This window comes from Mixophyes fleayi, chromosome 12 (genome assembly GCF_038048845.1).
Source record: "Mixophyes fleayi isolate aMixFle1 chromosome 12, aMixFle1.hap1, whole genome shotgun sequence".
Classification (NCBI taxonomy): Eukaryota; Metazoa; Chordata; class Amphibia; order Anura; family Limnodynastidae; genus Mixophyes; species Mixophyes fleayi.
Window position 1 is genome coordinate 3,367,949 of NC_134413.1, and position 22,791 is coordinate 3,390,739.

The 22,791-nt window shown below is 45.3% G+C and overlaps 2 protein-coding genes across 4 annotated transcripts in view; one reads left to right on the forward strand and one right to left on the reverse strand.

Annotated features, from left to right (window-relative positions):
- ZC3H14 (zinc finger CCCH-type containing 14) lies at window positions 1-19,451 on the forward strand. 2 transcript variants are annotated; one of them, XM_075193634.1, is made up of 17 exons: window positions 1-111; window positions 1,391-1,433; window positions 2,098-2,212; window positions 2,830-2,870; window positions 4,079-4,253; window positions 5,297-5,729; window positions 6,333-6,517; window positions 9,442-9,542; window positions 9,845-9,985; window positions 10,219-10,290; window positions 10,521-10,698; window positions 11,465-11,664; window positions 12,435-12,546; window positions 13,487-13,623; window positions 14,236-14,324; window positions 14,409-14,515; window positions 19,348-19,451. In XM_075193634.1, the coding sequence occupies exons 1-17, from the start codon at window positions 76-78 to the stop codon at window positions 19,370-19,372; spliced, it is 2,190 nt and encodes a 729-aa protein (XP_075049735.1). In that variant the 5' UTR covers window positions 1-75; the 3' UTR covers window positions 19,373-19,451. The 2 variants fall into 2 exon arrangements, with proteins under 2 accessions (XP_075049735.1, XP_075049736.1); XM_075193635.1 differs by lacking the exon at window positions 19,348-19,451 and adding an exon at window positions 15,138-15,448.
- Window positions 17,826-22,791, reverse strand: part of EML5 (EMAP like 5) — a 106,272-nt gene continuing 101,306 nt past the window's right edge. The window contains exons 37-42 of one of the 2 annotated variants that reach the window (XM_075193627.1): window positions 22,038-22,207; window positions 21,744-21,906; window positions 20,668-20,771; window positions 20,109-20,262; window positions 19,514-19,614; window positions 17,826-18,581 (exon numbers count right to left, since the gene is read on the reverse strand). In XM_075193627.1, coding sequence (XP_075049728.1) covers window positions 18,545-18,581; window positions 19,514-19,614; window positions 20,109-20,262; window positions 20,668-20,771; window positions 21,744-21,906; window positions 22,038-22,207 — 729 coding nt within the window. In that variant the 3' untranslated portion in view covers window positions 17,826-18,544. Of the gene's footprint in view, window positions 18,582-19,513; window positions 19,615-20,108; window positions 20,263-20,667; window positions 20,772-21,743; window positions 21,907-22,037; window positions 22,211-22,791 lie in introns of both variants that reach the window. The other variant, XM_075193626.1, reaches the window with a different exon arrangement.

Genomic DNA, 22,791 nt, shown 5'->3' on the forward strand with positions numbered 1-22,791 from the left:
TGTGATCTTAACTCCCGACCGGTGATATCTGCACCCAGGTGCTGGGCCTGGTGCTTCCAGCTGTCCGGGGGAACCATGGAGATCGGGACCGAGATCAGCCGCAAAATACGGGTGTGTAACTGCTGTTACCCGAGGGCCCTCACCCTGTACACCCGAGTCACCGGCCCTGAGCCCCTCACCCTGTATACCCGGATCACCTGTACAGAGCCCGTCGCCCTATATGCCCGGGTCACCTGTACAGAGCTCCTCACCCTGTATACCTGGGTCACCTGTACAGAGCCCGTCGCCCTATATGCCCGGGTCACCTGTACAGAGCTCCTCACCCTGTATACCTGGGTCACCTGTACAGAGCCCGTTGCCCTATATGCCCGGGTCACTGGCCCTGAGCCCCTCACCCTGTATACCTGGGTCACATGTACAGAGCCCCTAACACTACACCCAGATCACCGGCCCTGAGCCCCTCGCCCTATACGCCCGGGTCACCGGCCCTGAGCCCCTCGCCCTGTACGCCCTGGTCACCGGCCCCGAGCCCCTCGCCCTGTACGCCCGGGTCAACGGCCCTGAGCCCCTCGCCCTGTACGCCCAGGTCAACGGCCCTGAGCCCCTCGCTCTGTACGCCCGGGTCACCTGTACAGAGCCCGTCGCCCTATATGCCCGGGTCACCTGTACAGAGCTCCTCACCCTGTATACCTGGGTCACCTGTACAGAGCCTGTCGCCCTATATGCCCGGGTCACCTGTACAGAGCTCCTCACCCTGTATACCTGGGTCACCTGTACAGAGCCCGTTGCCCTATATGCCCGGGTCACTGGCCCTGAGCCCCTCACCCTGTATACCTGGGTCACATGTACAGAGCCCCTAACACTACACCCAGATCACCGGCCCTGAGCCCCTCGCCCTATACGCCCGGGTCACCGGCCCTGAGCCCCTCGCCCTGTACGCCCTGGTCACCGGCCCTGAGCCCCTCGCCCTGTACGCCCGGGTCAACGGCCCTGAGCCCCTCGCCCTGTACGCCCAGGTCAACGGCCCTGAGCCCCTCGCCCTGTACGCCCGGGTCACCTGTACAGAGCCCCTCACCCTGTACACCCGGGTCACCTGTACAGAGCCCTTCATCCTGTATACCTGGGTCACTGGCCCTGAGCCTCTCACCCTGTACACCAGGGTGAGGGACTGCATTGGGGACATGGATATGTGGGTGTGAGAGATTTCTGCGGTGGTGACCCAGCACGGGTGTGAGAAGTTATCTCTACAATCTGTAATGACACCTACATGATATAAAATCATGGAGCACTTTTACTTTGTTCCTTATTATGTAACCTTGTGATGTTCTCTCTATATCCCATTTATGTCTTCTGTATTTGTCATAACCTCTCATTCTTGTGTTCTTTGCAGATGGCCATCAAAGGGAAGCTGCAGGAGCTGGGTGCTTATGTTGGTATGTTTCTAAACCGGAGGTCACACAAAGATTGTCAACTTATAATATATATTTATTATTGATCATATTAGGGTATTACCATTTGCATAGGAGAGAACACGACTGTAAAGTAAATAAAAGGAGTAGAAGTTCAAAAAAGTGTTTTGCTTGCTACATGAGAAGGTAAACAATGACAACTATACTGAAGAATAAAACTAGCATCATCATGCAAACTAGGTTGTCATATAGAAGGAATATTTTTATTAATTCATCCCATAATATGTACATTTGACAAATACAAAGGTGAATAAATATTAGCGTCTTTATAGGTAAAAAGTAGTTTTGTTTTTGTTTGGTTTTTTTCAAATGATTGTTTTTTGGTTGTCTTTAGAAATTGTTATAAAAGCAGATTTTAGAGTTAAAATATTTTATAACCATGCATGAAACATGAGGGGTTTAACAAAGAATTCAGACATATCACTGGGCAGGGGCAAATGTTCTATAACTGGCCAAATTTGGCGACAAAGCTTACAGTTCTGAACACTGCAAGTCATGGTAAGGGGGACCTATACTATATATAGAATTCTTCCCCATACAGATAGCTACTCTTTACCGTGCAACCTAATTCAATGTATTTAAATAGGAGAAGTGCGTTTGTGACCTAATCAATGTTTCTTTTTACTAGACGAGGAGCTCCCGGATTATATAATGGTGATGGTGGCAAACAAAAAGAGCCACAAACAGATGACCGATGACTTATCTCTCTTCCTGGGTGACAACACGACCAGATTCACCACATGGTAACTCAGCCTTCAATCTGTTTATCTGCTTGTTTTTAAGAGGATGGGTTTTGCTCTCTTCTTAATTTAAACAGGGGTGTATTTGTTACTTAAAGTGGTTTATTTATTCACCAGAAACCTCCGGACACACAATACCTTTGCACGTACTTCTGCCTGTCATTAATGATTTCCTGCATATGTTAATATGTTACTACAAGGAATTCTACACCCATATGACCAAACTGAAAGCTGTCTCCTTAGAAAGTTGGAGTCTGTTGTCACAGTTAATGTTTATAATCAAGTGAATTTAATACATATATATATATATATATATATATATATATATATATATATATATAATCTCCTGTAAAAAATATTTTTACTTAAAAAGAGAGTTCAGACATCATCACTCCAGAGTTCATTAGGAGAACTTGTATATTATAAAGAATAATGCTCTCCTGATTATTCTGGATATTAGAAGTCACATTGTATTTCTCTGCCTACAGCCTTTTCTATGATCACCGAACTCCGTGACTTGGAATATCCATACAATTTACAATAGGGGGTTTATTATCCTATATATGACTTATTCACTATTTTCCAGCATTGTATAATCGCTGTTCTCTCTATCTGTGTAGGCTGCAGGGGGTGCTGGATAAACTGCGATCTGTCAATCCAGGTCAGTAATATTTGCTGTATGTCTTGCATTATTCTTAATGCCCTATAATAATTTACACTGCACAGTATAGGTGTGTGTGTGACGGTGTGCTCAGTCTTGTACATGACACTGCACAGTATAGTATAGGTGTGTATGTGATGGTGTGCTCAGTCCTGTACATGACACTGCACGGTATAGTATAGGTGTGTATGTGATGGTGTGCTCAGTCCTGTACATGACACTGCACGGTATAGTATAGGTGTGTATGTGATGGTGTGCTCAGCCCTGTACATGACACTGCACAATATAGTATAGGTGTGTATGTGACAGTGTGCTCAGCCCTGTACATGACACTGCACAGTGTAGTATAGGTGTGTATGTGACAGTGTGCTCAGCCCTGTACATGACACTGCACAGTGTAGTATAGGTGTGTATATGATGGTGTGCTCAGTCCTGTATGTGACACTGCATAGTATAGATGTGTAAGTGAAGGTGTGCGCAGTCCTGTACGTGACGCTGCACGGTATAGTATAGGTGTGTATGTGATGGTGTGCTCAGCCCTGTACATGACACTGCACAGTATAGTATAGGTGTGTATGTGACGGTGTGCTCAGCCCTGTATGTGACGGTGTGCTCAGCCCTGTACATGACACTGCACAGTATGATATAGGTGTGTATATGACGGTGTGCTCAGCGCTGTACATGACACTGCACAGTATAGTCACATTAAAGCTGTTGTCATGGTGTCAGACCTGCTGCGGTACCGCAGCAGAGGTGACGCAGCCTGTCCAATATTTCAGTCCTTTTGTCCCGTAAACAGCCCTGAAGTTCAGTAATCTGATTGGATGGTTATTGGGTATGATGAGATGAGTGTATATTGGACTATGTGTGATTACCGTCGCTGGTCATGCAGGGAGAGATCCGGATCTATATTGGCCACAATGGATCGGTCCCTTTAGGCCCAAGATCGGACCTGTCACACGTAGATTCTACATGACTGCTTTGCTTTCCTGTGTTATCCCTCAGTGATTATGTTGCTGGATGTCCGGTGTAACCTTTATTATCTCCTGTGGTTACTATGGAGTACAGGAGCCGATAGTGCAGGACTCCCAGTGAGGATGTGAAACGCGTTGAAAGCTGTATTACAGCCGCCTTCATTCTTCATTGATACAAAGTGACATCAAGTTTATTTGTGAAACTTCTGATTCACATTTTCTCTCTTCATTCAGAATCTAACAGCTTGAAGGCATCAGAGGCCATTATCTTCAATAGCAGCATGCCCCCGCTGAAGAGTCTGCCCCCAACCAGAGAGGATTCTGGGAGAGATGCCCACCCACAGCCGCAGGAGAGGATCCACATCCTGGCAACCAGCAGCTCGCAGGCTCCGCGACCTTATGATGTCAGGTAGCGTATTAGGTCCTACACGGGAGGTGGTGATGGGAATGGAAGCAACAAATAGTCATTATTCATTATAATATATATAGTCGCCCTTCATAATAAGTTTACAGTGCACCCATTACACACAGTGGAAGTCAGGAAATGTTAATCAGTCATTTGATTTTTACAGGCAGCTGTATGGGGCAGCACGGTGGCTCAGTGGTTAGCACTTCTGCCTTACATCACTGGGGTCATGAGTTCAATTCCCGACCATGGCCTTATGTGTGTGTAGTTTGTATGTTCTCCCCGTGTTTGCGTGGGTTTCCTCCGGGTGCTCCGGTTTACTCCCACACTCCAAAAACCTAGGTTAATTGGCTGCTATCAATAATTGACCTTAGTGTGTGTGTCTGTGTGTGTGTCTGTGTGTGTGTCTGTCTGTGTCTGTCTGTGTGTGTGTCTGTCTGTGTGTGTGTGTGTGTGTCTGTGTGTGTTAGGGAATTTAGACTGGTAGCTCCAATGAGGCAGGGACTGATGTGATGAGTTCTCTGTACAGCGCTGCAGAAATAGTGGCGCTATATAAATAAATGATGATGATGATGGGGGATATTTAGGGCTGAATGCTGAGATGCACGTTGCATGAGATGGTCCTTGCATTCCCTGGGTTCTTTCATACATTATGATAAGGTATGAAGGGTTGTACACCCATAATGTACTATATACTTTACTAGGTTCAAAAAAAGCTGCTTTATTCACTTTAGAGAATTATTGTTTCCAGGTAGCTGTGTCTGAAGCTTTAAGTAAGATGAATCATTGAGCAGATGAAACAAACTCAATTTTCTTGGTTCTCCTGTTACCGTAAGAGCAGAAATCCGCAATGTCCCGTCACAGGTAGATTAGGAGATTGTGTTGTCCGTGTATCTCTTATTGTCATTCTGATGTAGAATAGAGAAGATCAGGAGATGGGGGTCTAGTCTCTTAATGTGAGACGGTTTCCTATTCTATACTGAGGGGAGGATTTTTAGGCTAATAGTCACCTATGAAATAATATATGTATTTTTATTAATTTAAAGGATGTCCTCGGACATGAGCTTATCTGCCCGTCTGACCTCTGCCGTGAAGCCGCTCCGAGAGTTGTCTCCGTCTGAGGCCGTCATTGACATCAAGCTGGACATGGACGACCCTTTTGGCGACGACCTGAGCGGCGGGTCGGAGAATTTGCTATACTCCCGGAAAAGGCCCAGCGCTTCCTCCAGCAACAGATACCAGCGGCCCGCAGCTCAGTTGTACAGACCTCCCGGCAGCAGCCAGAACATTTACCACACTGCAGAGAGCAGCGGCTTACACAGATTGTCGCAGAGCGCTTCCGCTTCTGCCAAGCCAAACAGCTCACAGGCTGCCAGCCGGACGATGGGCGCCACCAAACTGTACCAGCTGCAGGATGCCCGCAGTGCGCAGGAGACTTACCGATCTGCGCAGCCTTCCTCAGGCCGAGCGTCCCGAGAGGTAAGTACAAAGCCGTAATTCTTACACTGTCCATACTACAGTGATGGGCAACCTGCGGGGGGCGCATGTGACGGCCCTGTAACCTTCAACGCGGTCGCACATTACCATTAATCTCAGTAAGAAGTTAAAATCATATATTATAGATAGGCGTCTCTTTCGTTGTCAGCCAGCAATTGAAACAAACGTTACGTTATATAACAAAGCATGAAGGAGCTTTTGGATGCAGGTGAAGGCTCAGAGAGCCGTCTGTTGCCCAGCAATGGGACAGCTCGCCCTGCTGTACGTTTGTTAAATGCTTTCTCCTGTCCTTATTATGCACTTTTGCAAACAAAGTTCTGTGCTGAAAACCAAATTATTTGTATTTTTGTTTTTTTTCTATTTGTATTTGCAAATTCATTATGCCCATCGATCGTTACATAGAAATATATAAAAATGTGGAGTTTAGGTGGTCGGTAGTTATGGGAACTGAAAGATGAAGCATGTAACACGTGGGGATGTCCCGCTGTGATGGTTATAGGTTTGGAACACAGGAGCTGACAGTCCGCTTTGGGCACCATAGCTGAGCGTTCTGCTGATTGATTACTGTGTTGCTCTGTCTTGTAGGGGGAGAGCTCCCGTAAGAGGAAGATCCCGGTGGCCAGTTCTGTGGTGAAAGTAAAGAAAGGCGCTGAAGATCTGGAGTATGAGTACGTGGAGGAGGATGAGGAGGAGGAAGAAGAGGAGGACTATCTCTCCCGAGCAGCTGGGTTATCCAGTAGTGTATCCGTGCCTTCCCGGCCGGAGAGGAGGTACGCCAAGCTTCAGATGGATAGGAGCTAATACTGTGATATAGGGGCATGCTGGGATTTGTAGTTGACAGCTGTGGAGGAGGCACAGGTCCGCTCCTGGTTGTCTCTGCCGTGTGCTAATGATGGGTAAAGTTTAAGGACTATCTGTACTCTCCCTGATAACCATCATGATTGCTGCAAAACTTTCCCTCTGTTACATTTACAATTCAGGAAAAGACAGTGCACTGAGTGTTACATTCATTGTCAGTGATTGCTGATTATTCAGAGGTGTTTGGATCCAGCAAAGAGAGTCCAAATTCAGGTCCTTAATGAACCACGGTGCCCTGCTGCCCATATTACGCTGCAGCCCTGCGTCAGAAGTAATGCGGGTGCTTCATGCCAACTCCAGGAGTAATTAGTGTAGTGTGTAATATGATGGCGCTAACTATGTACATAGCTGCGGAACCCATGTAAATAAAATGTGATAATAACATAGTAATATGGTGTTTGATGGGCTCCTGTCAAGTCGGGAGTTTACGTTTGCTTTTTACGGTCGTTAATCCTGAAATAAAGCTGCTCTGTTTAAAAGAACCAGAGATAAGTGCTGTGTATCTAATAAGATGTGAAACCTTTACCTATAACTTGTCTTTTACATTAGACAATCTGTATGTTTAGCTCAGTGGTCCTATACGAAGCGGTTCCCCCTAACTTTCCCCCACGCTGCCTTCAGCATGTTCAGCAGAAGGGCGCCCCCTAGTGATGCAGAGGAATTGTTTTTTCATTTCATTCGGTCTTCCGTTTTTATTTGCTCCTTGCTCAGTCATTAGTGTACATCAGGTTATATTACAGCAGTCCTCCACCTCCTTCCCTTACCCACTGACGAATAGTTATTAAGCTCCGTATGGTGCATCAAGGTATTCAGTGGCCTTGGCTACCATTGTACTATTATTTGGTTTTGCAGAGTAGCCTTTGGGGATCTGGATATTGGATAGCTGGTTACGGTGCTATCTCCGTTATTTGGATAATTGTTGGGGTTCCGGGTATTGAGGTGCTGGTTAACGCACTCTCTGCGCTATGTGGAGAAGTGTCTGTTGGGTCTCTGGGTATTGGGGGGCTGGTTAACGCGATCTCTCCGCTATGTGGAGAAGTGTCTGTTGGGTCTCTGGGTATTGGGGGGCTGGTTAACGCACTCTCTCCGCTATGTGGAGAAGTGTCTGTTAGGACGCTGGGTATTGGGGGGGCTGGTTACGGTACTCTCTCTGCTATGTGGAGAAGTGTCTGTTAGGACGCTGGGTATTGGGGGGCTGGTTAACGCACTCTCTCCGCTATGTGGAGAAGTGTCTGTTAGGACGCTGGGTATTGGGGGGGCTGGTTACGGTACTCTCTCTGCTATGTGGAGAAGTGTCTGTTAGGACGCTGGGTATTGGGGGGCTGGTTAACGCACTCTCTCCGCTATGTGGAGAAGTGTCTGTTAGGACGCTGGGTATTGGGGGGGCTGGTTACGGTACTCTCTCCGCTATGTGGAGAAGTGTCTGTTAGGACGCTGGGTATTGGGGGGGGCTGGTTAACGCACTCTCTCCGCTATGTGGAGAAGTGTCTGTTAGGACGCTGGGTATTGGGGGGGCTGGTTACGGTACTCTCTCTGCTATGTGGAGAAGTGTCTGTTAGGACGCTGGGTATTGGGGGGCTGGTTAACGCACTCTCTCCGCTATGTGGAGAAGTGTCTGTTAGGACGCTGGGTATTGGGGGGGCTGGTTACGGTACTCTCTCCGCTATGTGGAGAAGTGTCTGTTAGGACGCTGGGTATTGAGGGGGCTGGTTACGGTACTCTCTCCGCTATGTGGAGAAGTGTCTGTTAGGACGCTGGGTATTGGGGGGGCTGGTTACGGTACTCTCTCTGCTATGTGGAGAAGTGTCTGTTAGGACGCTGGGTATTGGGGGGGCTGGTTAACGCACTCTCTCCGCTATGTGGAGAAGTGTCTGTTAGGATGCTGGGTATTGGGGGGGCTGGTTACGGTACTCTCTCTGCTATGTGGAGAAGTGTCTGTTGGGTCTCTGGGTATTGAGGTGCTGGTTAACGCGATCTCTCCGCTATGTGGAGAAGTGTCTGTTAGGACGCTGGGTATTGGGGGGGCTGGTTACGGTACTCTCCCCGCTATGTGGAGAAGTGTCTGTTAGGACGCTGGGTATTGGGGGGGCTGGTTACGGTACTCTCCCCGCTATGTGGAGAAGTGTCTGTTAGGACGCTGGCAGTTGGTAGTTGGCAGTTGACCCGCTGGTAGTGTGAGATGTCTCTGGCAGATGGTCGTGGAAACATGTATTATCTCGGTAGGAGGTGAGTCTCTACTTATCTATATTATCAGTTATTACTACTGACTGCTGATACAGAAGGAAGATATAAATGTCTGTACTCCCAGCGCTGTAATCACACCAGTGGACTTGTTCTACTGCCGTGACGCCAGAGATAGGACAAATGGGGATAATTTTGTGCTCTTTAACACAAGGCTCACACAGCACTTTGCTGTCCCCTCAATTAAAGAGCTGAATCGCCTTTCAGATAACTCATAAATATCACCCAGAAGAGAACATAGAAACCCAGCCGCGCTGTATACAAATGGGCCAAACTCGTCTCCGCTTCCTCCCAATATCTGATCTCGTCACCTCACGATCGATCGCCAGGACGAGGAACTGGATGGGGGAGAGCACATAACGAGGGTTGTTGTCTCGAAATAACCTGTATACAACACGGGCCGTTAGAGCATAGACAAACGGCTGCGTCGAGACATTTAGTATTGTCATCCTTCACAGCTCCAATCCGGAGTCACATCCAGATCCTGTTTCCCTCTATCCTAAATTATGTTCCTGGCTGGAGAAATGTGCATTTCCTATAATGATAATGTAACTTTACAATAGAACAGATGGTTTATTGTAGTGTTTCTTCCTAGGCCTACCCTCCCTCCTTCAAAACAAGCGAACAAGAACCTAATCTTAAAAGCCATATCTGAGGCCCAGGAATCCATCACCAAAACAACAAACTACTCTACAGGTAACTGTTGCTCATGTCCCCACTACGTGGAACTAGGTATTTATGTTTGTACGTGCACTTTTGTGTAGGGAAATTAGATTGTAAGCTCCATTGTCACAGTGACTCATGTAAAGTATTCTTTGTACAGCGCCGCTTAATAAGTTGGTGCTATAACCATGTAGAGTATTATTGAAGGCTCCACGGTAACCGTCTGTAGTCCATGTACTTCCAATAAACCATCTTTAGACTGGACTCATTGTGAACGTTAAACAGATGACATCCGCTGTCTGTACCTCCAATGTGTTTCTTATTTCTCTTGTAAGCTCCCCCAAAGCAGACTGTACCTGTTGCCCCACGCACCCGTCACCTGCCTGAGGAGGAACTGATCCTGATGAAGAGCAGAGCGTCCATGTATCACTACCAGGCGGAGCCCGAGGGGCCCCCTGTGCTGGACACCAGGCAAGGTACAGAGGCTCTGCCGGGACTAGACTAGGTCATGTGACTAGTAACGGGGAAGCTGCTTACAGAACACGACTGTTCGAGAGAATTTCCGTATCTGTGCTTGTTACATTGTATCAGTAGTTTCTAAGTTTTATTTTGTCATTATGTTGTAATCTATAACATTTTTATATATTATTATGGGAAATGCAGGATAATTAATGCTAGGTGTAATTAATGTTTTGTGATATCTTATTAGAGCAGCGCAGAATGGATGTATTATCCAGACTACAGTCAGATCCCGCTGATGAAGCTTCGATCTGGAAACAAGGTGAGTGACCTGTCCTCTGTTACACTGGGGAAACTGGCATTAAATTGTCATATTCTAGTATATGTTCTATAACTGAAAAGACCGTAAACCAGAATGTAATGTATATATCTGTAATTCAGTCTATTGTGCAGGAATGTTCTATACTGAACAATAAAGAAGATGGTCTGTTATTGTGTGTTGTCGTTCTGTCACTTACTTGTGTATCTCCCTGTGTGTATTGTATGTATCAGATGAGGAAGCAGAGACTCTGAAACCTGTGGACAGCAGATCCTTTATCCTGAAGAGGCCAAAACTCCCCAAGGATTCAGTCCCCCAAACAATTCCCGCAGCCCCTGACAGCCAACCTCAGCCGGGACCTCCGCCAGGACCTCAGCCGGGACCTCCGCTAGGACGACTGATCCAGCCCAGGTAGTCTGAGCACCAATCAGATGTTCTATCACAACAACTCGCGTTCTTACTTGACAATCAAACATTTATTACATCGGTGATGGTTAAACCCTTCAGACCCTATCTGAGGGTAACACTATTAAGCATCAGAATCAGATTCTGCAAAATGCCGATCGGCCATGTTCAAAACGGCAATTATATTAAAGGCAAAACGCGATGCACTTTGCCTTTTAATAAATTGCCATTTTAAATATGGCCGTCACAGTTGGCGAAAATCTGCAATTTGCTGAATCCGCTGCTTAATACATTTTCCCCCTTGAATCTTGTACAATAAATAATTACGTCACCTGCCGTAGGACATGCAGCAAGCGTCACTCTTCAACGGGCCGCTCACCTTTGGATGACTTGGCCAAACCAAGCTCTCCTGCAACTTTTACTAACTATTGCTTTTATGTTTCTGGCTTCCGTGTTTTTCGGTCATGAATTAGCAAAGTTCTTAGTTGTTGTTGCCCCTGGATACGACCTAACTCTGGTTTGGAAACAATTGTATCCAGAGAGCAAATAAACCAAAATAAACCACATAACCGGATGGTATAAGTACATGGCGGATACACATAGAGCCAAAGGGGTAAAGCAGTGTATGTTTAAAGTCACAGGACGGTACCCACCATTCAATGTGAGTCATCAGGAGGTGGAAAAACATTTAAACGTAGATTTTATGGCATCTAAGTATTGTTATTGTATATCTAGTGTAGTAAGACAAAATGATCTGTTTTTGCTCATTCAGAGAAAGTGTGATCCCCGAAAAGCCTGCAAGCCCCAAGTTTATTGTGACGTTGGATGGGGTTCCCAGCCCCCCAGGATACATCTCTGAGCATGAAGCAGAGGAAGAACCAATGTCTTATACTGAGGAGAGAGACACTTACCCAGAAGGATACAATACTCCGGAGGAACAGAACTACCCCAAGTTACCGCACGACACAGATGGTACGTCTGACAATCCTGCGTTACGCGTTCGCTGCGGGGAATGCGCAGTCTGTCCATCTACTAAACCAGCACACATGTACAGATTTATGTTGTATTTAATATAGACGAATGAGCCAAGGCATGTACTGTTACACTAAACATTTACTGCAGTACTATCATTCTAAATCATTATAAATATTCAATACATTTTTATTTATTTTTTTGTTCGCTTTTGTGAGATATCTCCCGTGAGGTTTCCCTACTAAAATGTAATTGTGAGAAAGCTAAATATTGTGTCCTACATCAGATTAAAGAGAAACATCAACGTATGGCTTGGTTTAATGTGCGGCATTAAAAAGTAGTCATGTTTCAAATATTGGACATTTACAAATGGTTCTATTTAAGCCCCATGTTGTTGGATGCAGCCAGTAGGGGGAGCTACATGCTATTGCCATCTTGGAGACAGCAGTGCAGTTATGGGGTTGCTTACTAACCATAGACGGTGGGATGGTTTGTCATAGGACCAGTAGTCTAGTTAATTCCCGCACAGCAGGGACACTGTCCGCAGTTAGTTTACACCATTCTGAATGGAAACTCCGATCACCCCACCACTTAAAGATGACTAACCGAATTCATGTATTACAGAACCGGTAGCGCCCGGGGCGCCGGCTGAGGGTGGGGAAAATGTTAACTAGGTTTGTAGTGCAGATTTTAGTCCAGTCTCCCATATAATGTAATGTTTCTGGCTTCCCGCCGTTGTGTTGTATAATGTGATTTGTTCCTCTCCCCAGAGGCAGAGTCTACTGATGATCCAAAGACGAAGATCCAAGAGCGCTGCAAGTACTGGCCAGCGTGCAAGAATGCGGAACGCTGTGCGTACCATCACCCCACTATCCCGTGCAAGTAAGTGCTGTGTATACCACCGTCCCCCTATTGTGTGCGCTGCCCAGCTGCTCTCCTGTCTGGCAGATTGTGTAGTAGATGTCTATTTTTTACACATTTGTGTGACCTGTGCTCTATAATGCTGGGGAAATGGGGTTTTGAATTCTCCCTTCTCCACCTCCTTGTGTGCAAGTTGCGTTCAGATGTGGATCAGGCCGCTATCTCCACACCCTGAGAGCGCTCTGACCCGTATCACTGGCGCTCATGTCATAGAGCTTTGTCCAGTGATGGCGGTAAGAGTACCGCTGTCACGGTGTGATATATATCCATCAACAGAACTGGAAGAAAAATAAGCAACAAAAGTATTTAAGTATCACAGTTTCGTGATTGTTGGTGTTAAACAGCAATTGCAACAGTGACATTTGCAGACTTGAATTAAATCCTTTGTTTCTTTATAAGAGGGAGGAGGTGTAGAAAATCACCATGTCATTGTTGAAACTAAATGGCAGAGGTTCACTTTCTTCATAGGCTCCGATCTGTAGCTGCTCCTGCTGCAGCGTTAGGCTTTGATGCTGTTTGTTTAGAGACCGAGCACTAGGGATTGACGTAAGATGGATATCTGTATTAGTAACTGTAAATCAATGATGCCGGTACCAAACTGACTGTACATCACTGGTGCTCGACCATTGGCTATATGCGGCCTGTCTATGTCACACACTACACTTCAATGTAAGGTTCAGATGCACTTTAGCAATAGAGCTGCAAAACCGTAATCCTTTGGGCCAAACGTCCTGGACGTTACAGGTGTGGATGGCAGGATGACCTGTTGGGGTATCTAGATAGCCTGGCCCAATATGTAGCTGTGATACATGTTATTTTATCACGTGAATCAGACCTGTCGTCATGACGAAATGTTCTGTGTTTACTTCTTGAAGAACTAATATCTTCCCTCTTCCTCCAGAGCTTTCCCCAAGTGCCGCTTCGCCGATAAATGTTTTTTCATCCACCCCAATTGTAAGTTTGATGCCAAGTGTACCAAAGCAGACTGCCCTTACACCCACGCCAGCAGACGTACCCCGGCACCACCACCCAAGAAAGGTAACTGTCCCATGGTGATATACGTACCCCTTTCGGAAGCGTTGGTGTACAGTGATCTTTGACCTTTAGCGCGATCTGCAGCAGCTCAGCGAACAAAATCATTACATGGGGGTAAATGTATCAAGCTGAGATTTTTCCGGCGGGTTTGAAAAGTGGAGATGTTGCCTATAGCAACCAATCAGATTCTAGCTATCATTTTGTAGAATGTACTAAATAAATGATAGCTAGAATCTGATTGGTTTTTCAAACCCGACAGAAAACTCTCAGCTTGATACATTTACCCCATGGAGTCTACTGAGCGCTGAGGAATAGACTTGATAAAGTATAATGACCATCATGATCCCATCAATTGCTGCCATTTGTGTTTTGGGTATATAATCCAGAAAGAGATAAACCAATGGGATTATTGAACAAATTTTAGGCTGAGTTCAAACATAGAAACATAGATTTATAACACGACCTGCAGTGAGCGGTGTTATTTCTAGGCTGAGAGGTTAGAGAATCGTTTGGTTTAGATGCTGGTGCGATTGAGGGGTAGAAAGTTCTCTTTTATTTAAATTAGAGTAAGAGGTTTGTATTTCGCTGAATTACCACAGCTGTCGTTGTTCCTAGCACCTGCGGCACAGAAATACCCCGTCACCCAGCACTGCCGTTACTTCCCAGCCTGCAGGAAGACAGAGTGCCCGTTCTTTCACCCCAAGGTAAGAGTTTCTCCTTCCCTATTTCTTGTACAATCTGCTTCTCAAGGACACAGATCATTACAGCTGTCTGTTCTGGGCTATCAGCATTGCAGATTCAACACCCAGTGCACACGGCCAGACTGCGAGTTCTATCACCCGCCAGTGGCTGTACCTCCCCGGCACGCTCTAACGTGGACGCGGACACAAGCCAGGTACGTCCCCTCCCACGTGCCAAGATTTTACTACTCTGTTTTCTAAAAATTACGGTTTAGATTTTAATCGGTGCTGCTTTGCTGAGAGAAGATACTCTTCAATCTATAAGTATATTCCTCCGGGTGATGCGGTTGTTAAGTGCACACCCTGTGGGGGCTGCGTTACTGCCCACCGCTAGTGAAAAGAGGAAGTTTGCTGTGTGTGGGACATACAAGATGCATATTGTGATTAGAGCCCCAGTAACCACCAAAAATTGGAGGATGGGGAGATCTAAAATTAAAAACAAAGTACAAAATTGTAAATTAACCACACACAGTTGAGACGGACATTTCGTTGGGGTGGCGTTCATCCGAATTTCTGTTTTTCCAACAACATAGCTGCCTCTATTAGGTGTAAGTGACTCCATTAAACACTGCACCGCCCTACAAATAACACTGAATGTGGAGATTAACAGCTGTACCTCATCACACCCGAAGGTCTCCCCCCTAATATATGGGACTGAAATAAGGAACTTAATGGCAATAAAGGACTCCTGAAAGAAGTAGAACATCAGACGCTTGATACGTGTAGCTGCAATGTAAGAGTTTTCAGTAATCTCGCACTTTGTTTGTCTTTTGGCAGCGACTGACGCGACTTCTTGGACTGTAGGACATTTGGCCTTAGTTGTATGAATTTCGAGCCTCCCACCAGCAGAGAAGAGGAACGTGTGACATTGTGAAAACTACATGTTATATTTTATGTATTTCTTATTTTATTGATGAATTGGTTTTCTGTCTTATACTTGTGGTTTTATATGCGGATGTATAGGAAAGCCTTTGGTTTTGTTTTTCCTGAATTTTATAAAAACATTTCATGTAGATGTTGACCTCTGACCTGTTCTCTGATGTGAAGAGTGAAACCTCTTCTAGTAAAACATCTTATTTTTAAATCTCTGCTTTGTGTTTTCGTTCTTTGTGTTTCATTGTTGCTAAATGATTGCAGATGTCTTATTGAAATGAGAAGTAATTAACAGAACATGGGAAGTCCATCTAGTCCCACCAGCTTTGTTAGATCTCCAGGAAGAGATACCTGGACAGTACAATGGTAGATGGGTATCTGGGTGAAGGACACCACAGTTCCATCAAAATGTTCTTTACCAAACAGTACATGATGCCATCTGCAGCAGATGGAATCGTTTGTTACATACAGTCACTATCCTGTGTTTTTCTAATATATTCAGATTTTTTGGTTTAAATGGGAGATTTCAGACATTGGGATAATGTCCAACGTACGTTCTTCTCCATGGCAGCTGATTAGAATCACCTCTGACCTTTTATATTCTTCTAGCTACAGCTGTCATGTTAAGTAGTGGAATTCTAATTCCAAAATGTATATATTTTTGTTTTTCTTGTAAACCTTGTTTGTCTTAGAATAGTGAGTATCGTTGTTTGAATTTCCTACCTACTGTTAACAAAATCACCAGCTTTCCACAGTATGTCTCTTCAGGCCCAAAGCTGTGTGTCCCCCTCACCCTTCCCTGCGCCTCTCAGAACATTCTCCACAGTAACCAAGGACAAAGTCTCCGCACTAATCTCATCTCACCCCACAAACCGTCCTCTTCACTCTGTTCCCTCAACCTCTCTGCTGCTAGATTACCTCTCTCCACTGGAAGATTCCCATCTAAACACACACACTGCTCACTACAATCTCTTAAGCCCTTTGGAGCCGTACAACTGCCCGTCTCGCTTTCTCTCGACTCTCTGAAAATAAGCTTCTGTCCCCACCAAAGTCTCAGGGTTACTTCTCTATACTCCTCTTCCAGCTTGTCTCATCATTTATATAGCACCACTAATTCCGCAGCGCTGTACAGAGAACTCGCTCACATCCTCTGCCAGCTTGGATAACACTTCTCTCCTGGTTCACTTCCCACCTATTTGACCACTCCTTTTAGTGTATCCTTCCCTGAGGTCCCACCATGCTGTCCTCATTGTAAACTTTTTCTATTGCTGAAATAAATCGTTATCCAGTATCACCTCTATGCTGACACCAAAATCTATCTCTCCTTTAATATCTCTTGTGACCTACTACTACCTCTCCGCTGTTCCATGTATCTCCCAACACTTCCTAAAGTTCAACATGTCCAAAACACAGTTCAACATTTTCTCACCTTCCCTCAAATCTCCCTCGCTGTCAACAGAACCATAATTCCCCCACACCTTTGATACCAGTACCCCTGAACCCACCCTCTGCTTTCCTCCTCTCATCCAGTGACTAATAGTTTTGTTGCCTCCACCTTTGAAATATAACTGGAATACTGTTTAGTTACCCATGATGCCACCAAAACCCTTATTTGTTCTCGTATCTCCCGCCTTTACGATTGCAAATTCCTCTTATCTTGCATCCCCCTCACCCATCTATCTCTCCTCAGTCTGTCCTAAATGTCACAACATGACTGATCTTACTAATCCTCAACTACAGAGCCCTCCACCACCACTCGTCTGTCCATCTCAAAACACTCTCTCACTCAAGCCCTCAGAACTGCTTTTGACCTGGGCCTCTTCTCTGGTAATCACCTCTTCACTCCCGCCTATAAGATATCTCCCGGCTACAACCAGCTATTGATTTCCCCACTACCCCTGATCAGACTCTCCTCCAGCCTTGTCATTTTTACATGCTCTTTGAAAACCCAAATCCTCACTAGGGCCGACCCTTCTCCCACCTACACACTGCATCGCCCGACCCTTCTCCCACCTACACACTACATCGCCCGACCCTTCTCCCACCTACACACTGCATCGCCCGACCCTTCTCCCACCTATACGCTGCATCGCCCGACCCTTCTCCCACCTATACGCTGCATCGCCCCACCCTTCTCCCACCTATACGCTGCATCGCCCCACCCTTCTCCCACCTATACGCTGCATCGCCCCACCCTTCTCCCACCTATACGCTGCATCGCCCCACCCTTCTCCCACCTATACGCTGCATCGCCCCACCCTTCTCCCACCTATACGCTGCATCACCCTTGCTCCTGCCCTGAACTCAAGTCACGGACTCATCTGGTCTCAGCTCTGCACTTTGTGAGTCTTCTCATGAACAGGGACCTCCCTACCCTTTGATTTCACTTCTGCATTCATTTTGTCCAAATAATATGCTGTTTTCCCCATTGTTCAGCTTGGGGCACCTTACCAGTCCATGTTGATACACAGCAATGGTCATGTCATTCTGTTTTTAGGTTGTGTTCTTGGACCCTAGTGATAGAATGCTTTTCTTTGCATTTAACCAATCCCGCAATTTTTGCTTAATGCCAAAAAAAACTACCAAACAATGTGGAAAGAACTTATAAGAAATTATATTTATCATGTTTCCAGGAGTAAATGCACCCATAGTCCCACTAGTGACCCCAATATGAGTTACAGGCCCCTTCTAGCATCGAAGAGGTTTAAATACACATCTCAACAGACTGGATAAAGTCTTTATAACACAGCTGTAAATGTCAAAAAGAAACAAGCAGCACATAAATATGGCAACCGCAGCGTGGAACGGACTGAACAAGGCAAAGACGGGACATGTTGACTTTGGGAGTGTAGGGAAGGCACTCGCATCCCGGCTGGCACAGCTGTCAGAGCGAGCGAGGCCCTGGTCCACGCAGTATGGCCTGGCTGCTCTGCGCTGGTTGACAGCACCAGCATCCTCATGTGACTGGGATCTCCATACTTCTGGTCAGACCTGTCCCGTAACTGGCACGTTGAGATCGAAACACGGTGGCGGGGGAACGAGGATGTCTGCTCCAGATCCCAACACATCAATCCTAAAGACAGGCGGGCCTGTGGTTGTAACGCATGCTGCCCTGTGTCACTGTGCCTCTCGAGGGCCAGATTCCCACCTGAGCGCACGTCTGTCCTTCCCCATTGGATCGCATCGGTTTTATATCTGAAACACAACTTCTCTGTGACTTTGCAGCAGCTCAGGTATCCAGCAGGCTCAGAGAGGATGATCTATCCCATCCGGTGCTGTGGTTGGAGGATCGCGCAGTCATTGTCCGGTCATCAATGTGGCATGTGGACACACTTCCATACAAACAAGCTGTAGCGGACAAAGACGACCAATTAGTTTCAGAATGCACAAGATACTATTTTGGAAACTTTTTGCGAAGTACTCGTCCCTCTTCTCACAATGGAGGCAGCTATTTTGCAGACTATCCACTCATTAGTGACCGTGCTGAGGCATATGACATGGGCTAAATGGCAAATGCACTAACATTATAGAAAAGCAGATTGGTATATTGCCATGGAATGATCCTGTGGACAAAGCATTATATGAACACTCTGCTTGGGAAGCTACCCATGATATAACCAGTATATTAGACAGATTTTTTATCCTAGAAATCGTAAATTTAAGGGATGTCATGTACAAAGGTTCTTGACTTATATGGAAGTAGAGTTACATTAATTATGTCCATCTTTGTTCTTAATAGCATTGAAACATTGCTTGATGCTGCCAACCCCTCTTTCTGAAAAAAATAGCTTTATACATAAATGGGGCAATATGACAAATCGGGTTACAATGTTTCTTTTTAATTTCATAACTACGCCCAAAACTAAAAATGTAATTCTAGGTGGAGATAGTGCTGGACAGTTACCTCCACCAGGGACTCTACAAATGGGACATCGAAGGAAAATATCTATATACACCTCCTAAAAATTGTACTTAACTCATTGAACTCCCCCCAAAACTAACATTTTAGTTTAATATCTTACATACGGTACTTTAAGAATACATAATATAATAAAATATTCAATGCAAAAAGTAAATCTACAACTCCAGAAACCTTTTTGTTTTTCCCCTCCAGGAATAGTGACGGCTTTTGGAGGTGAAGAATAATGTAAAGATCTCTCGCATTCGTACATGTAGCTAATGTGTTTAATGAAAGAAATAAAGAGAGCCCGTGTGGACACAGCCTTACCCTCAAGTAATGGCAGGACTAGGTTATAAATATTGGGTGTTACCCCTCTCACCTGCAATCGTCCCCTCCGGCACTGACGACGTAGCGATCTGCGCTGGTGAAACGTATGTTAGTCAGGTGCGCTGAGTGGCCTAGAAACCGCTTGTGTTTTGCCTGTTAAGTTAGAAGAAGTTGTATCCAGTGATAATGCAGAAATATCAGATCATTACATAGGTGGATACGTGTGTTCACCTGTTGGATTATATAATATATACACACACACTGTTACATATTCCATTTGTGAATGTTACTATAATGTAGGGTTATAAAAAGCCCCTCTCTCCCCTGATCTGTAGTATTTGTTTCCCAATAAATATAACTGCAGACATCTCAAACCCAGGATCCCGCTATCCTGGAGATTTCCAAACCAGCACATCTAATATTAATTAATTAGGGGGGGAAAGTAAACATATCCATTACAAGGTTATGGATTGCCAGCTGCATCATTGTCTCGCTAACAAGTTATAGGTACAGGAGAAACCGCGCTGTTTGGGGCTCTGTCTCAAGCCACGGCCAGTTCTACCAGAGGCTTATCAGAGTTAATACCCAGTCTACATCCAGTTACACTGAAACCATTCAGAGCATTTGAAAGACGGCGTGATCCTTACAAATTTTTCCGGACAGGGGAAATCGAAGAGTTTGACCATTCCGAAGTCATCGCCCGTAATCAGGCTGATCCCTGAGTGAGACACGCAGGCACACGTCACATCTGACTTCTCATTGTGTCTGGACCAGATTCCCACCACCTCGTCCCCCAGGACACTGTGGGCGAAGACAATTATAACACGGGTTACAGCCAATTAAAGTCTGAATTATAAATTGGAGATCAAAGCATTTCTTAAAGTATAGGAGTGCAAGCATTAATAATGGACTTGTGTACAGCCTTTGAACAATTATATGCATACTGTGCTCTGTTTCTGATATAACTATTGCTCTATATAGTGCAAAGATATTTGCAAAACTTGCAGCATATTATACAGACAAATGTACCATGGTTACAAAGAGGATACTATACCCAAATCCTGTTCTGTACTGAAGTAAATATTAAGAGCACATTACACAAAACTCTACAAGAAGCATCTGCCCAACGAGCTGTATATATAAAGGATCTGTGGTGATGTGGGATACGACAGGTGGGTAATTAGCTGCCCTAAACACATCACTCACCTTGTCCAGGTAGCCCAAGTTATCCTGTCAATCACAGCTTGTTCCAAGAGGAGCTTTCCTGAAGGCACTTCATAGACCAGTCTCTTATAACACCCTGTAGAGACCTGAACAGAACCCAGAACAGTATATTATGTATAATCTACTATATAAATGCCTAGTGGCGTGTGTGAAAAAACAAAACAAGCTGCAGCGCCACCTGCTGGGCAGAGTTATACACTGACCTATATATTTCTTGAAGGAGAAGTGACAGTTGGGAGTGGTTGGTGGTTGCCGGGGGTGACAGTGGGGAGTTTTTAACACCTTAAGAAGCTTGATGAAGGATGTGGCGATGAAGATGAAGGATGAGGTGGTGACATGTGGACAAAACCACGTTAAAAAAGGGCGCTTGCGTCGGGAAGTAACGCTCTTCCCCTGAGGAGGCCTGGGCTAGGCCCAAATGCATGACAAGAACCTTTTTAACACCTTAAGTAGCTTGATTTGACTAGAATGCATGAGTATCATGCACGGGTTAACTTGTGTGTGTATATATATATATATATATATATATATATATATATATATATATATATCTTCCCATGCTAACTGTCACATGAAAATGACAACACATAGATTAGATCACAAGACTGAATGGTTTATCATGCTAGTCTGCAGATGTTATCATTCATCGCTGTCTATATTTTCCCCTTTGTGTCCACCTGTCTTTTACAGTGGAAACCAATATACATACAAGTATAAAATGTATATGGGCCAAATGCACCAATATCGACAGGGGTGCATGGCCTCAAAAACCTTGATGTCCAAAAATAATCAGAGTGAATTAGATTGGGGACCTGTTCTGGGCTGCCTGTAAATGCGGTCGTTAGATAATCGATATACGCCTGTGTTCAATCATCTGTTGACCGCACTAATAGACTCTGATGTAATGCAAGTGCCTGGACGGTCTGATCTGTCTAAGTTGGTCATCCATCAATGTGGTTAAATTGATAATGTATCTTTTCATTTGGTGCCTGGATCCAAGCGACAGCTGTACCGTGATAATGAAATAGACAGAAAAGTGAAGGTGATAGGACTAGTACCTGCACGTAGCGGCTGTCTGCCGAGAAGTCGATCTGCAGCACAAAACTGGGGATGTCTTTGCAGTAACTGATGCGATTCAGTGAGGGGCCAATGGTGAGATCGTAGAAATCAACAGCATTTTCACTGGATCCCACGGCCAAGTAATGGGAGTTCGGACTAAACCTGCAGACGTAACGAGTGTCAGCACACGAGCTCACACAGATTCATTAGAAGCACAGGAAGCAGATTAAGAGTAGCAGCTGTTACTGACACAAAGTCCTTCACCTTCATCCAGTGACTTGTTCCAGCCTCACCTGATATCTTGTATCGCAGACCTCCGGTCTCTTTTCTTGCCCCAGATCTTTAAGGAGGCGACAAGGAGTATAATGAACTCTCCGTTCTTCATGCCAATGGCCACCATGTCCCCCTCAGGGCTGTAGCACACAGTACGGGCTGCGTGACCCAAATTCACCTTGTTTAGCATCTTCTGTGAGAAAAAGAGGATCGACATTAAACCACAAAAATCCTGTCTGGCATAACGGTGAAGAAGCAGAAAGTCATTCTGTATATGTGGGATGATTCTAAGGGGCTGATTGTACTAAGCTGATATCCCATGAAGGTGCTGACACACTGTCGGATTATTGCTTTTTCACAAATACAAATCAAACACTATCCCGTATTCACTTGTTATTGCAAGAACAAGTGCAAACCGGGAAGCCAAAATATTGTCCTTATATTACGTGATATTGCATCACCATACATGGTAAACCTTAGCAAACCAAGTTTTCTGCTCTGTAGCATAGACAATATTAACACTAAAGCAAAATGAGCCATCAAAGCCAGTGTCCAGAGACCCCGACGATGAAATGGTCGGGACACTAGACCGTGGTGGAGAAGACGTCTCTACAGCTATACTTCCTACCATGTCCATCAAAACCAGTCGAGAGGCCACCAAGATTACCTGGACATAACACTGTATCTATCAGCGTAGCCACAAGGGTCTATGAACAAAAACCATTATCTGAGGATTCACTGTTATTCCCTACAGTGTGTGGACTAAAACACCTG

Excerpts from the sequence above, each read along its gene's own strand:
- ZC3H14 (XM_075193634.1), top strand. The coding sequence starts at position 76 with ATGGAGATCGGGACCGAGATCAGCCGCAAAATACGG. Across the intron at positions 2,213-2,829 it reads ACGACCAGATTCACCACATG|GCTGCAGGGGGTGCTGGATA; the intron begins GTAACTCAGCCT and ends CTATCTGTGTAG. Across the intron at positions 2,871-4,078 it reads ACTGCGATCTGTCAATCCAG|AATCTAACAGCTTGAAGGCA; the intron begins GTCAGTAATATT and ends CTCTTCATTCAG.